At 45.9% G+C, this 15,681-nt stretch overlaps 2 protein-coding genes across 3 annotated transcripts in view; both read left to right on the top strand.

Moving 5' to 3' along the window:
- Nucleotides 1-15,681, top strand: part of LOC116943106 (uncharacterized) — an 88,431-nt gene that overhangs the window by 9,080 nt on the left and 63,670 nt on the right. The gene's annotated exons all lie outside the window — the stretch shown is intronic.
- LOC116942967 (uncharacterized) lies at nt 3,517-15,535 on the top strand. 2 transcript variants are annotated; one of them, XM_076069830.1, is made up of 5 exons: nt 3,517-3,652; nt 4,014-4,186; nt 8,167-8,672; nt 9,558-9,644; nt 11,154-15,535. In XM_076069830.1, exons 3-5 carry the CDS (start codon nt 8,168-8,170, stop codon nt 11,735-11,737), a joined length of 1,176 nt encoding a protein of 391 aa, XP_075925945.1. In that variant the 5' UTR covers nt 3,517-3,652; nt 4,014-4,186; nt 8,167; the 3' UTR covers nt 11,738-15,535. The 2 variants fall into 2 exon arrangements, with proteins under 2 accessions (XP_075925945.1, XP_032811394.2); XM_032955503.2 differs by having other exon boundaries at nt 3,521-4,186.

The raw sequence follows: 15,681 nt of genomic DNA, 5'->3' as shown, positions 1-15,681 counted from the left end.
ATCGATGCGATTAATGTGCAGCGACTACGGAATATACACTGCATTGATTGGTTATCGTGTGGCATTGCTTGCAATTGGTGAGATTAGGTTCGTGCACGCACAATCGATTTAAATGTCACTAATTCTACCGTGCCACATTGCAATGTCTCGTTTATGTATCTGTATGATCTTCACATTTAAAAAATATATTACACCCCCCCCCCCCATCAGCCTTTTCAGAGTATATAATTTCAGCAACATTGATTGCAAGACATGCAATAATATTTGGGATTGTTATCGATGTAACTGTCTCATCAGCACATGATGTGTGATTGGGTGTGAGTGGTGTCAATGGAACTGGTAAACATAACGCGACAACCATAATACAAATCAACAAGATCAACGTGCACGCAAATGCAAGAGACCGTGTGGTGCCACCGCAGCGGAGCAGCTCGGCCGGCGCTACCCTCACCTTGCACCCTCCCCCCCCCCCACGAACGCACACACGCCCCACTAAACACACATGCACCCCCGTAGGGTCTCGAGGAGGGATCACCTGGTGCGATGGGTTTCACCCGAGGACCCCATTGACAGGGACGTCCACGGTTTCCCCGGACCAGGAAATTGGCTGAGCCCCCCAGACTGGATTCCATGGTGGCTCCCCCAAAAGGGGGGCATAGAGCTTTACAAGCCGGCCGATATGAAGCATACACAACACGGGGGGGGGGGGGGGGGGGTGGGACCTCAAGGCCAGCACCGAGCAGCAGTGTAAACAGTGGGGTGGGAGGGAAAAACCCCTAGGCAGATAAGAGTTGATTTAAGTTGGAGGGAGCGAGGGGATTATCGGTGAGTCAACCGCGGGGAACGCAGGTACAGAGACAATGGGAAGGGGGGGGGGGTGACGCGACCCCCCCCAACGGTCAGAGCGCTCAAAACATCCACAAAGAGGATTCGATTGGATGCGCAGGATGATGTCACATGACCCGGGGGTTAACAGGCTTTGGGAACATAAGGGGGGAAGGAGGGCAAATTGGATCAGAGTCCTTCTGGAGTGGGAGAGAATACCAGCCGCCCTCAGCGTCCGTGAGACGCCTGCAGGGTGCAGCTGAAAACGATTGCCCAGGCAAAGTCTCCGAGGCGGGCATCTTCCCCAACCCCCATCGTGCAGCTGAAGAGGTGAGTAGGTACGAGGGGGGGGGGCAAGTCAGCCCAGCTCGAGCTTGGAGGGTAAACGCACTCTGCGACGGCTCGGTGATAGGAGGTTAGGCGCTATCCGAAGGGTGCTGGCTGAAGGGGGCCATAAACAGGGGTCCCCTATTCGCTCCGGGAAATAAATCTTAGCACAGACTGACGTGGTGCATGTGTGCATGTGAAGAGCGGTGGGACAGCGATTGGCGTACGACGGTGTGTGGGTGACTATAAATCAGTGTGGGTGTGACGCGCGCGAATATTAAAATATAAACGGCTGCCCGCGCCAGCGCGTGTCTATGCGCGCACCGCAGTGTTAGCTGTGAGACACAGGCGAGTGTCACTAGTGTCTGTGCGTGCACCGCAGTGTTAACGGTGAGACACGCGCGAGTGTCACTAGTGTCTGTGCGTGCACCGCAGTGTTAACGGTGAGACACGAGCGAGTGTCACTAGTGTCTGTGCGTGCACCGCGGTGTTAACGGTGAGACACGCGCGAGTGTCACTAGTGTCTGTGTGTGCACCGCAGTGTTAACGGTGAGACACGCGTGGGTGGGTGGGTGGGGGGCGCGCGCGAGCGCCGATTAATTTATTAATATCCGGACCGCACGGGAGCGGTCGCCTTGTTGACACAACAGCTGAGTGGAAATTATTAATTAAACCCCACACAGCGGCGAGTCAAAAATTACGTAATCCACGCGGTTAGGACGCGCGAGGAGGGGGAGGAGGTCGGCCCCCACCTAATGGGGAGTGAAGGGGGGGGCATTAGCCCCCACCAAGTAGACGTGGCGACCCCCCCCCTGCTTGTGGTGAGGGAGGGGGGGATCGGCCCCCACATAGTGGGGAGTGGGGGGGGGGGGCATCAGCCCCCACAAGCACTCTCTTTGACGAATAAACGTTTAGTTCTGCAAAATGCATTTTTGTGCAAAGACATTTAAGGACACGCCTTGGCATATAGCATATCTTAATATATTCGTCTGATTTCCATGTCAAAAAAAATGTTAAGGTAAAAAAACTAGTTTCATTTGCATACATTAATTTGACCACAGAATTAATCAAATTTGATCTACTAAAGAAAAGTGGGTGCCTTGCATTAAGAAAATTAAACATCGAAAGGAGACCGCCCACGTTTATTGAACATGTCAAATTTGAAAAATGTTTGGGTCAAAATAATGTATAGTGTCTGCATTGAAAAACACGTTTTTTTACCTAGATTAATGTTATTCTTGTAAAAATAAATATGCATATGTACATATTCATTTTAAGATCACAATAATTCTAAAATAATTGAAATAGCGCAAATTAAGTAAAAAACATCCTTTTGGTAAAGTCACGTAGATAGGTTCAAAGAAAAAAACTATGACATTTCGAACGCAACACAAGCGGTCGTCATCAGGAAAAGGGGGTTAGGTTCTAAAGGAAAACTGTTTCTAAAGGTTTAAAATCGGCGTAGCCCAAATGTCAGCAGCATGGGTGGGGCAGCTAATGTTAATGTAAGTGATGGGCGGCGACCGCGATTGGCGGTGGATTTCCACCAATTGAAGGGCTGCCAGGTTACAATTTGCATGTTAATGTAAGATCGGTGAGCGGCCTCCACGGCGAGCGCACTGAGGTGGCTATGTTAATGTGAGAAATTAGCATGTTAATGTAAGATCGCAGAACCACCGCTACATCGAGGTCGACGTGCGGAGGTGGCTGTGTTAGTGTGAGAAATTTAACCTGTTAATGTAAAATCGGAGAGCCAAAAATAACAACTAACATCGGAAGGTGGCAGAATGGAAACATCACAGCCAGTTATGATTTAAACTGGTTGATAACGACCTTCCAATGATTGCTAAGTGTGTACCCATCTTCTCGGTTGAAATTGTGTTTGTGTCTGTATATATGGATGGCTCCATGAACGAATCTTTGTTGATAGCCAGTGGGTTTGCAAAGTACCTTCGTCTTAGAGAAATCAATTTCATGTGAGCCCACCGCATTAAAGCAATGATCAGCCACGGCCGAGATATTGGTCCTACCGTGTTTCAGATCTTCCTTTTGTTCACGAACACGGACAAGGACATGTCGTTTAGTTTCCCCGATGTAACTACTGCCGCAGACACAGCATAGTTTGTAGACGCCGGGGTATTACATGTCAGGGATCACATCCTTCACAGATGGGATCAGATCACGAATTTTATGTAGTTTGTAGACGCCGGGGTATTGCATGTCAGGGATCACATCCTTCACAGATGGGATCAGATCACGAATTTTATGTACTGTGATCGCCCATCCAATGACTATCCAGGATGAACACCCACTTAGTTTTTTAGATCTGGCACATTCTGGATTGGTTTGATCAAACTTCAGCGGGCTCAGGTTTTTGTCAAATCTTCGCGGTCCCTAGGTTTAAAGGGGCAGTGCACTGCTGTACGAGTGCCACCGGTAACATCAACAGCAGCGACAGCACCAACAACTGCGACATCATCATCATCATCAGTATCATCAGGTACAGCAAGTACAACATCATCTCCAGCACCATCAACCACAAGATCATCAGTATCATCATCATCATCATCAACTACAGTAACATCAACTAAAGCATCATCAGTATCATCATCAGCTACAGTAACATCAACTACAACATCACCATTCCAGCACCATCAACTACAACAGCATCAACGTCATCATCTACAGCACCATCAACTGCAACATCTCTCTACAGCAACATCAACTACAACACTATTATCTGCTACAGCACCATCAACTACAACATCATCATCGACAGCGCCATCAACATCATCATCTACAGCAACATAAACTACAACATCATCATCTACAGCACCATCAACTGCAACATCTCTCTACAGCACCATCAACTACAACAGCATTATCTGCTACAGCACCATCAACTACAACATCATAATCTACGGCAACATCGTCAACTACAACAACATCATAATCGGTGTCATCATCAGCGACATCGATCGATATCAACGACAACAGCAAGAAGAGAATCGCCATCATCAGCGACACGATCTCGGTAAACACAACTCGCAATGTGCTCGTCGGCGATTGATCTCAATGAGGTGTTAAGGGGCCGTCCATAAATGACGTCATGCGATTTTTGACGATTTTTGACCCCCCCCCCCCTTCATCACACGGCCTCACAAAAAGTCAGGCCCCCCCTTTACATATGACGTCACAAAGCTCTGCCACCCCCCCAAAAAAAAACACATGCTTCAAATCTCTTTAAACTATTGTCATTGTAGTGCGTATTTAATGTGGCGCTGCACTCTGATGTAGGATAAAACATTTATTTGAAAGTCTATTTAATTAATTAGAACGTGTTGTCTATATTTTTTTTAAGTTGCGCATTATGACGTGACATCACATTTCTCAACCCCCCCCCCCCATCGTCACACATCGTCACAAATATCTGACCCCCACCCCCTAGGTGCGTGACGTCATTTATGGACGGCCCCTAATAGTTTGTCATCTCCCTCTTTTCCGAAAATTTTCAACCCTTAATTCAAGCGCAAACGACATTCGTTCTTTGAGTGAGTGACTTTGTTTGAATGCCACCAGCTACCCATGTTGTTTATAATAACACGCGTGTTCAGTACAGCGTTGTATGCCTGCGAGACATAGGACATTAAAACAAAGACTGGCAGAGATAAGAAGATGATGATATTTATTCAAATGTATTATTGCGCCATTCCATCCTCGGATCCCAATTCGCATTGCATGGAAAGCAGGAACCAAAAACAGAACCAGGGGCAACCGACCAGACGAGAGAGGGAAGGCCACTTTAAAGAGATGGGGTTTTCAAAGCAGACTTAAATCTATCTACCGACTCTCATTGCCCCTGGTTTCAAGTGGAAAAGCGTTCAATAGCTTGGGGTGCCACGCTAACAAAAAGCCCGATCGCCAAAAGAACACAAACCTAAAGACCTGGGAGTGCTGAGCAGTTGGAGATGAGAATATCTTAAGGACCTTGGTAGAATATATAAATGTATTAGTTCATGCAAGTAACTTGTGGTGGCGAGCCCTTTTAAAGCCTGTTAATAGCAGTATCTTAAAATCCACTCGAAATTTGACCGGTAGCCAATGAAGAGATGAGAGGACCCGGGTGTAATGTGCTCCCGCAATGGTGTAACGTTGGTGTTAAGGGGCCGTCCATAAATGACATCACGCACCTAGGGGGGGGGGGGGGTCAGACATTTGTGACGATGTGTGACAACGGGGGGGGGGGGGTTGAGAAATGTGACATCACATCAAAATGCGCAACTTTAAATAAATATAGACAACACTTTCTACTTAATTAAATCAACTTTGTAATAATTTTTTTCTCCTACAACATCAGCATGTGGCACCACATTAAATACGCACTACAATGACAATAGTTTAAAGCGATTTGAAGCATGTTTTATTTTCAAAATGGAAATATGGTTTTGGGGGGGGGAGGGGCAGAGCTTTTTGACGTCATATTTGAGGGGGGGTCTGAGTTTTTGTGGCGCCGTGTGACGAAGTGGGGGGGGGGGGGGTAAAAAATCGTCCAAAATCGCGTGACGTCATTTATGGACGGCCCCTATATAGCTCTTTTTCAGAACCAGCCTGGTCACAAATGATAGCTCAACGAAGTGGCTTATCATGTGGAAATTTTATAGCAGCAAAAATAGTCTAAACGCAGAGGATCTAGAGAAAAATCCACTCAACTACGGGGAAAACATGCAAACACCCTATAAATACAGGTGTCAGAGTCGGGATCGATCCGACGACCTCCTGTATGCCCAGGCAAGGGAGTTAACATCTCGCCACCGTGGTGCACCTTTGCATAGTTTTACAACGTGTTTTAAAAGTTTCCACTGACTCAGAGATCCTGAGATCGCGTGGAAGAGAGTTCCAGAGCCTTGGGGCCACACGGGAAAAATCTCGGTCGCCCATCACCAAAATAAGCCTGTATGACCTGGGAACGCAGAGAAGATTTGCATCCCCAGATCTTTCGAGACCTTGAGGGGGATGTATGAGTACAGCATATCTCTGAGGTCAGAATATACCGGAGGAATCTCATGAGCTATAAAGCTATTTTGCACAGATGCCCAATTAGGCTGGGGGCAAGGTTGATTCAGAGCTTTGTATGTTAGCAATAGGATTTTAAACTGAATTCTACATGAAACTGGAAACCAGCGCAGAGACACCAACATGGGTGTAATGTGATCTGAAGGCGCTCTGGTAAGCACCCTTGCAGCCGCATTCTGAGCAATGCTTCAGATTGTTAAACACCAGTAGTCGATGCAAGTTGAAATTAAGGCATCGGCCAACTGCTTTGCATCTAAAGCAGATAGAAGGGATCAGATACGGGAGACATTCCCAAAATTGAAAAATTAAGCATTTGTGATCTCTTTAATATGAGCCTCGAAGGGCAGTGTGAGACCACATATGACCCCTAGATTTCTGATTTCCTGTGCCGAACCGATGACCTGGCTATCCGTGGTATTGTTGAATAGAGCAGCTTTTTGAAGTTTGTTGGGGGAAATGATGATCTAATATCGCCTCCGTTTTAACCGCGTTGAATTGGAGGAAACAAAACGTGACATAATATAGGTTTTTTTTTGGGTTAGATCGCGTTAACATATAAATGTGTCGTAAAAACCCACCACCACCCGACACAGACAACTAGTAAGGGTTGTCACGTAAACAGAATATGACAATTCGTCACTAGTACAGCACACCGGTGTGTTGAAGAGCTAAGCCACAACATTTACAATTCGAAACGTTTAGCCAGTAATGACAACTAGCTTCATCAGGCGACAGCCAGATTTGTGCCAATTAGTTACTACTTCAGCCCACACTGTGTGTTGGAGAGTAAATCCACAACATTAACAATTTGAGTAATTACATCCAGCATAATTATTACATCCAGCATAAATTCTGCCGATATCGCCCGATGATGTTGTAATTACCAGTGAAACGTCACAGTACTCAAATTGTAAATGTTGTGGATAACTGATTGGCACATGTTGTTCACGTGACAAACCTTACTGGTTGGCTTCGTCGAGTGGTGGCAGGTTAACGACACATTTATACTGACGCGATCTAACCCAAACACCTTTTATTATTAAATAATATTGGTCGCGAAACGCTGCTACGTGTTAAACCAATTTAAGGAAGTTTTTTTTGCTGCGTCCAACTTTTGATGGAAGCCAGCGCCAAAGTGAGCATAGAGGCAGATGAAGGGAGATTGGACTTCGTGTACAAGTACATTTGGGTGTCGTCGCACAACAATTAAAACTTTATGCTGAGATGTAGGGGCAGATGACCCAGTGGGACCATATACATACAAAACAGAGGAGGGCCAAAAACATATCCCTGAGAAACCCCAAATGATACGGCACTGGAGGAAGATTTCAAATCTCCCATGGATTCGAACGGTTCCCAATTAGTAAGATAAGACCTGAACTAAGGGATAGCAGTTCCTCGGACCCCCTGTGATGCATGCCAAGTGATCAATCATTATCCGTGGTATCTGTGTACAGAACTGGATAATTGATGTGCATCGTTGTGGGATGCAATTGCATGAATGACGATATATAAAATGAAATTATCATTAATGAAGAAGTCGTGATCGATAGTGTCAAAGGCTGAAGTGAAATCTAGCAACACTAGAATTCTGGTTGAGTCGGCAGCAATAAAAAGGTCATTCACCGCTTTAGCAAACAGCCATCTCAGTGCTCTGTCCACCCCTGGACCCATACTCTAATGGATCGAGCAAGTCAGGAGAGGACAGATGTTGGTTCCACTGCAAGGCAACAAGGTATTCGAGGACCTTGGATAGCAAGGGTGGATTGTGACAGCTGCAAGTTTGGAGGTCGAAGCGACAATATCAGAACTGAGAAATTGATTGCAAATTTTGATTTTTAGGCAGAGGAAATATGTATATTTTTAATTAATTTAGATATATAAATTACAGTTTTACAATATTTTTTAGATAAAACCTGAATATTAACCATGTCCCATCAGGATGGCGTGTGCAGTGGCCACCCCGGTGCTGGAGTCGAGCGGGGACTTCCCGGCGTGGCTGGAGGCGCAGGGCGTGAACGCGGAGGTGGCCCAGGCCATGGACTCTGAGCTGGGCATCCGGGACTACGGGGTCCTGCGCGCCTGCGTCAGGGACGGCCTCGTGCGGGCCGAGCTGCTGGCCGCGGCGCGCGACCGCCTGCCCTTCGGCTTCTACGCCGTGTTGCGGCAGGTGGTGAAGGCCCTGCAGGATGCCGAGCACCACGACGCCGGGACACCGTGCTGGGGCGACGCCGCCGCTTCCTCCCCTGGCAACGTGACCCTGGGAGGCCTGGTGGACGTGCTGCTCGCCCTGTTCAGCGGCTTGAGCCGGGAGCTGCTGATGTCCGTGCAGAGGCTGGGAGACATTGATAACACCGGAATGTGCGCTGTTGGTTCCCCTTCAGCCAAACCGGTCGTCTCCCCTGAGAACAGTGTGATGAATGAAATTGACGATTACACACTGAACGGTAAAGTTGTATCCTATTCGCTGAACTTATTAAACACGTGAATTTTTTTATTTAAATCAGGCAGTTGGTCGTGATATCTCAATCCTTATAGAGTAGTAGATCCTCTCAAAATCAGAGTAATTAACAGGACTTTTTTAGTTATGGGGGATGTCTGGAATTATGCAAATAATAAAATAATTCTTAAGGACTACATTTGAATGATATTTACACGAAATTAACATCTAATATATTCAAATAACTATTTACGAGTACATTTTTTTACAGTGTAATGCAAAATAACATCACTAGGTACAGTTTAACCGTTTAACTGGAGTCAACGTCACCTTAAAACAGAGGTGGAAGGCTTAAGGTTTACTGGTTGTGGAAGGCTGAAGAGAATTTCTGACAGGCTTGAATTTATTTTGTTTATTTGCAAAATGAATCTAAAATCAAAGTTGGGAAGAAAAAAAAGAAAACACCTGGTTAAGCACGAGGGGTTCCAAGTGAATGTATTCACCAAATTCCATACACCAGACAAGAACCCAGCTCTAGAATTACGAATTAACTTATGCACAACATTTCCTACCACGCTAGCATAACAGTGTTGTTTTTCTTATACTGTATATTTTATACTGCTTATTTTGTTGTTCTGCACCTACGATTAGCACGGTTAGCTACGTACGGTGCTACATAAGGTGCGAAAGAAGTTCAACATACATCAGTGATTATTCAAGTAGCCTTCTGGCTTACCCCAAATTTCAGCTTACTACAGGTTTTACTGTATGCTATGTGTGGATTTAGCAACACATCTATATGTTCATTATTTGATGTCAGTCTGGCATTAGCATATGAAGGAATGCTTAGTTTTGGAAAATAAAGCTGCTGATACATTGTGATTTTATGCAGACGAGGATGGCGAGGAATTGATTCCAGACATGGGAGATTCGAACGCTGTGGATGAATCATCTACAATTAAGACGGAGGCCCTTGAAGGTAAAGCCGAATTATAGAGTCCACGTTTGAACAATTTTTCCAATATTTGCAGTCATATCACAGATATGTTTCTAGCTCTTCATCATCACCATCAGCCATGATCAATCCACCGATGAGTTAAGGTTTTCGAAAGTCATCGCCATCTCTCAGAGTCTCGCGATGAAAGTCTATCAAACTCCTGCACACGAGATGATTTCATCACTGCATCTCCATGGTGGGCATCATATCGGATGTGTTGCCTGCTTTGGCTGCCACTCTTTTTAGCCTCGACCACCGGCCATTATACGCTTTAGCAGAGTGTACTGCCCAAGCCCATTCTTTTTTCCAGTAAATATGACTCAAAACAGGAGGAATTCTCCACGTTTCTGGCTATCGCCTGATGAAGTCAGTTATAGTTACCAGAATTGTAAATGTGGGTTTACTCTCCAACACACCGGTGTGCTGAACTAGTAATGAATTGGCACGCTTTGTTTATGGGACAAATCTTACAAAATGGCTGTGTCGGGTGGTGGCCGGTTTAATGACACATTATAAATTTCCAAGATCTAACCCAAAAATACCTCTTACATTGGTTGCGAAAGCATACGTGTTAAACTGAATATGACTCCCATTATTGCCATAAGTTATCTGATCCATATCTTCATCTTCCTATCTCTTTGTGTATCTTCTTCTCTCCATACTTAATTTTGTACTTTTCAGCTTTTCTATTTTATTCATCTTCCGTGTTTTGGATCCATATAACATAATAGGTAATATACGTTAGACTTAAAGAAAACTGATTCATAAAAAATATATAATGTATTTTTAAATCGGTTATTGAAGTGGCAGTTTTTTTAAAAAAATAATCGCAACGAAATTAAATCAGAGAATAAAGACATGGTGGATGCACCGCTAGAAACCCACTGCTTGGAATCACTTTCAAAATCGACCAAGTCGAGAATTGGACAAGTCATTGTATCCGGTCGAGTGTCAATGATGCTGGGTACATTCTAAAATAAATCAAGCATTTGCTGCAGACGGTGAACTTTAATTGCAGAGTTTACTGCTTTGTTTTCGTGTTTTTTTGTCCTGTATGTATGGACGTTGAACCTCTTTCACACAGTATGTAGCCAACCGTGATAATCAGAGGTCCTTGGCTCATACCCCCTCAATCATGTCCAATCGTGAGATGTCTTCGCCTCTCTGTACAGTTGCCACCGCCTTTCTGTAAATCCAAGCTGCATCTTTCTTGTTAAGGCTCTTGACATATACCCAACATCCTTTGAGAACCTATTTCCTATTTCATCAAGCTTTCTTCTCAGAGAATGTGCCCAATCCGTTTATATTTTCTTTTGTGGGTTGTTCCAACTGTGTAACTCCTTTCATTCCACTCAATTTAATTAATCCATTTGACATCAAAACCCACATCTCAACACTTTACAGCCTTCTTATGCCTTCCTTTCTCAGATCCCCATTTCTGATGCTGCTCTGTTAGTAACACATTTTTTTGTATTGTTTTCCCCCACACAGGTGCTAGTGACATTGAAGAAAATTTGGGGTTCATCGTGCAAGACGTGGTTTCACTACAAGGGATGGGACTGAACTTCGCAAACTCCGAAAAAGTTGCTTCGTGTTCACGGCTGCAGCAGTATCACAATCGGCAGAGGACTGGAAGTGAAATACGTACGTATAATAACTCTGCAAAAACTGAACACTATCACGGGCGACAAGAACCACCAAACGCCATCGAGGATTTGCCTAGCAGTCGGCAGGATCCTGCTGTTGAAGAGGCCGACCGATCAGTTAACCAGCTGGACACGTTAAGGTCGCTGGAAGCGAACGGGAATGTTAACTTGGTGAACAAGCCATACGAGTGCATGGTGTGCAAGAAGAGCTTTGCGTGGCTCTCACTTCTTAGATATCACCATCGCATACACACGGGAGAGAAGCCGTTCCGCTGCAAGATGTGCAACCGGTCCTTTGCGCAGTCTTGCAATCTGAAAGTCCACGAGCGCACGCACACGGGGCAGAAGCCCTACCGTTGCGATATTTGCAACAGCAGCTTCTCGCGCAGTCATCACTTAAAGGGTCACCAGCGCACGCACACGCCTTGAGCAGAAATAGTGGTACAAGAAATACGATTGTTGATTTGTGCATAATTGATTTGTGCTACTGGACATCTGTGAAAACTACTAGGCTTTGCTCAAGCAGCGAAACACCGCCCAAGGGATAAACGGTCGGGGGCTCTCGTACGGCTACGCAGACGTGGGATCCGAACAGTGCTTCCGAGCTTTTTCCTCTCCAACGTACAATAATTCTGCACTGTGCAACAAAATGGACGAACTTCAGCTACTGATAGTGAAAAACAGAGACTTTCTTTCATCTTCTGTTTTGTGCTTCACGGAGACATGGCTGTGTGATTTGATTCCGGACACTGCGCTACAACTGGCAGCATTCCATCTTGTAAGATCGGATCGTGACATAGCACTCTCCGGCAAGACGAAAGGCGGTGGTATTTGTTTTTACATTAACAGTGGCTGGTGTGTAGATGTCACAGTGATTCTGCAACTTTGTTCTCCGCTCCTTGAATCATTTTTTATAAACTGTAAACCTTTCTACTCATCTCGCAAGTTCGCGTCGCTCATTTTGGTCGGAGTTTACTTGCCGCCGGGTCCTCAGGTTAAAGAGGCCCAACGCATGCTCGCCGACCAGATTCTGAGTGTGGAGCGAGCAAATCCAGATTCGCTGATTATCGTACTTGGCGACTTTAACAAAGGTAATCTCAGCCACGAACTTCCCAAATACATACAATTCATTAAATGCTCTACCAGAGAAGGGAACAATCTGGATCACTGCTACACTACAGTCAGTAGAGCCTACCACGCCATCCCCCGAGCAGCACTGGGACACTCTGACCATGCCATGGTCCACCTGATTCCTGCATACAGGCAGAAACTAAAGCTTTGTAAACCTGCTGTGAGGACATCTAAACAGTGAGCCAGTGAGGCTGTGGAGGATTTGCTGGCGTGCTTGGACTGTACTGACTGGGATATGTTCACGACTGCTACCAATAGTCTGGATTAACTCACAGAGGCTGTGACGTCGTACATCAGCTTCTGTGAGGACTGCTGTATACCAACACGTACCAGGGTGAACTTCAACAACAACAACAAGTCCTGGTTCTCAGAATAGCTCTGTTTTTTCCTCTCTCTCTCTGTCTCGTTGTTGTCTCTCTCTGCTTGTGTGTCTGTCTTTGTGTCTCCATGTCTGTGCCTTGTCTCTCTCCCAAATTTCACACTTAACTTCTAATTGAGCAATCTTTGGAGTGGCGTAATCGACCAGGCCATGTGTTGATTGTGTGTTGACCGACTCTGTGTCGCATTACATTTCCAAATTTTACTAAGTTAGTTTGATTTAGTGTTGCCTCCGTCTCTGTCTCCCCTCAGCGTTGGCGGTGGAGCTCTCATTGTGGGATCTCCCATTGACATGCTAATTCTTCTAACCCCCCCCTCTCTCTCTGTACCCCCTCTCTAGCTATTTAAGGCCTCGACACAGAGACGTTGTTTCTCTGTGTGCCCATGCGTGTGTCTCTCTCTCTCTCTCTGTGTCTCTGTGTTAACTCTTTCCGCTTGTGTGTCTGTGTATGTGTCTCCGGTTCTGTGTCTCTTGGACGTAATCAACCAGGTAGGGTGTTGACTGCTGTGTCAGCCGACTTTCTGCGCTGTGTTGCATTATATTTCTAAGTTCACTAGGTTTGTTTCTCTTTCATTTGTACCTGATGATGATTGCTTGCTTTGCAATCGAAACGTCGTATGATATGTAATTTATTATTTTCTATTTCTACGTGACTTTACCGAAAGAACCAAAGAATAAAGCTCAGAAGGTTGAGGTTGGAGAAGGAGGAAGCGTTTAGGAGTGGGGATAGAGACAGATTCAAGGAGTCGAAGAACAGGTTTAGCAAGGCCGTGAGAGAGGCTAAACGACTGTACTCAGAGAGACTAAAACACCAGTTCTCTGCTAACGACTCTGCTTCTGTCTGGAGAGGGCTCAGGCAGATCACCAACTACAAGCCCAGAGCCCCCCACATCACTAACGACTCCCGCCTGGCCAACGACCTGAACGAGTTCTACTGCAGATTTGAAACACAATTGGACTGTCCTGAACTACCTCTTCCCACCAAAGAGGCCCCATCCCCTACCCCTACTAGAGAGACGACTCTCTCCTTTCAGGAGGGAGAAGTTTATAGACTTTTCAAGAGGCAGAACCCACGCAAAGCAGCTGGGCCGGACTCTGTCTCTCAATCCACCCTCAGGCACTGCGCTGACCAGCTGTCTCCGGTGTTCACCAACATCTTTAACACCTCCCTGGAGACATGCCATTTACCAACCTATCTCAAGTCCTCCACCATCATCCCTGTGCCCAAAAAGCTAAGGCCAACAGGACTAAATGATTATAGACCAGTCGCCCTTACCTCTGTGGTAATGAAGTCTTTTGAGCGCCTGGTCCTGACACACCTCAAAGCCATCACAGACCCTCTCCTGGACCCCCTTCAGTTTGCCTACAGAGCCAACAGGTCTGTGGACGACGCAGTTAACATGGCCCTCCACTTCACCCTACAGCATCTGGACTCCCCAGCATCCTACGCCAGGATCCTGTTTGTGGACTTTAGCTCTGCCTTCAACACCATCATCCCTGCCCTGCTTCAGGACAAGCTCTTCCAGCTCAACGTGCCCAACTCCACCTGCAGGTGGATCACAGACTTCCTGTCTGACAGGAAGCAGTGCGTTAAGCTGGGAACACAAGTCTCTGACTCCAGGTCCATCAGCACCGGAACTCCTCAGGGCTGCGTCCTTTCCCCACTGCTCTTCTCCCTGTACACCAACAGCTCCACCTCCAATCATCTGTCCGTCAAACTCTTGAAGTTTGCAGACGACACCACCCTCATTGGGCTGATCTCTGGTGGGGATTAGTCTGACTATAGGTGGGAAGCTGACAACCTGGTGACCTGGTGTAGCGAGAACAACTTAGAGCTAAATGCTCTAAAGACAGTGGAGATGGTTGTGGACTTCAGGAAGAATACAGCCCCACTCACCCCCATCACCCTGTGTGACTCCCCAGTCAAAACTGTAGAGTCCTTCCGCTTCCTGGGCGCTATTCTCTCCCGGGACCTCAAGTGGGAACTGAACATCAGCTCCCTCACCAAGAGAGCTCAACAGAAGATGTACTTCCTACGGCAGCTGAAGAAATTCAACCTGCCAAAGACAATGATGGTGCACTTCTATACAGCAATCATTGAATCCATCCTCACCTCCTCCATAACCGTCTGGAACGCTGCTGCCACTGCCAAGGACAAGAGCAGACTGCAGCGTATCATCCACACTGCTGAGAAGGTGATTGCTTGCAATCTACCAACCCTCGAGGACCTGCACACCTCGAGGACCATGAGGCGAGCGAGGAAGATTGTGGCCGATTCCTCCCACCCTGGACACTCTCTGTTCCAGCTACTCCCCTCCGGCAGAAGGCTGCAGTCCATCAGGACCAAAACTAACGCCACAAAAACAGTTTCTTCCCATCCGCTGCTGGCCTCTTCAACAAGGCCAAGGGCTTACACTGACTTTAACATTTTATCTACAAAATGACACCTTTCCATATTTACACTGTTACCCTATTTGTATATTTTTTTATTTTTAGATTGTATCTTATAGCTACTTTATATTGAATATTTATTCAAAATTTTACATACTTTAGCCCCTTAGTGTTATTTAGACTTTGTACCTTTAGTATAGTTAGACTTGTATACCACTTATTTAATATTTAAGATTCCTATATGTTGAATGTATGCACCTTCCTGCCAAAGTAAATTCCTTGTCTGTGCAAACTTTCATCGCGAATAAAACCCTTTCTGATTCTGATTCTGGACATATGTGAAAAGGAGCTAGCTTATCGAAATCCTCCAGTATAAATACATATTCTGATTTTCAATAATTGTGCTATCAGTATCAGGTCATGAAGCAAATAATCAATTCATAACTCTCACATAGAAGTGCAACCCTTTGTG

The sequence above is a fragment of the Petromyzon marinus genome, chromosome 1, assembly GCF_048934315.1.
Source record: "Petromyzon marinus isolate PM22_M1 ecotype Great Lakes invasive population chromosome 1, UKy_Petmar_22M1.pri1.0, whole genome shotgun sequence".
Taxonomy (NCBI): domain Eukaryota; kingdom Metazoa; phylum Chordata; class Hyperoartia; order Petromyzontiformes; family Petromyzontidae; genus Petromyzon; species Petromyzon marinus.
Note: the sequence above shows the minus strand (reverse complement) of the source record. Positions and strands in the feature narration are given on the sequence as shown.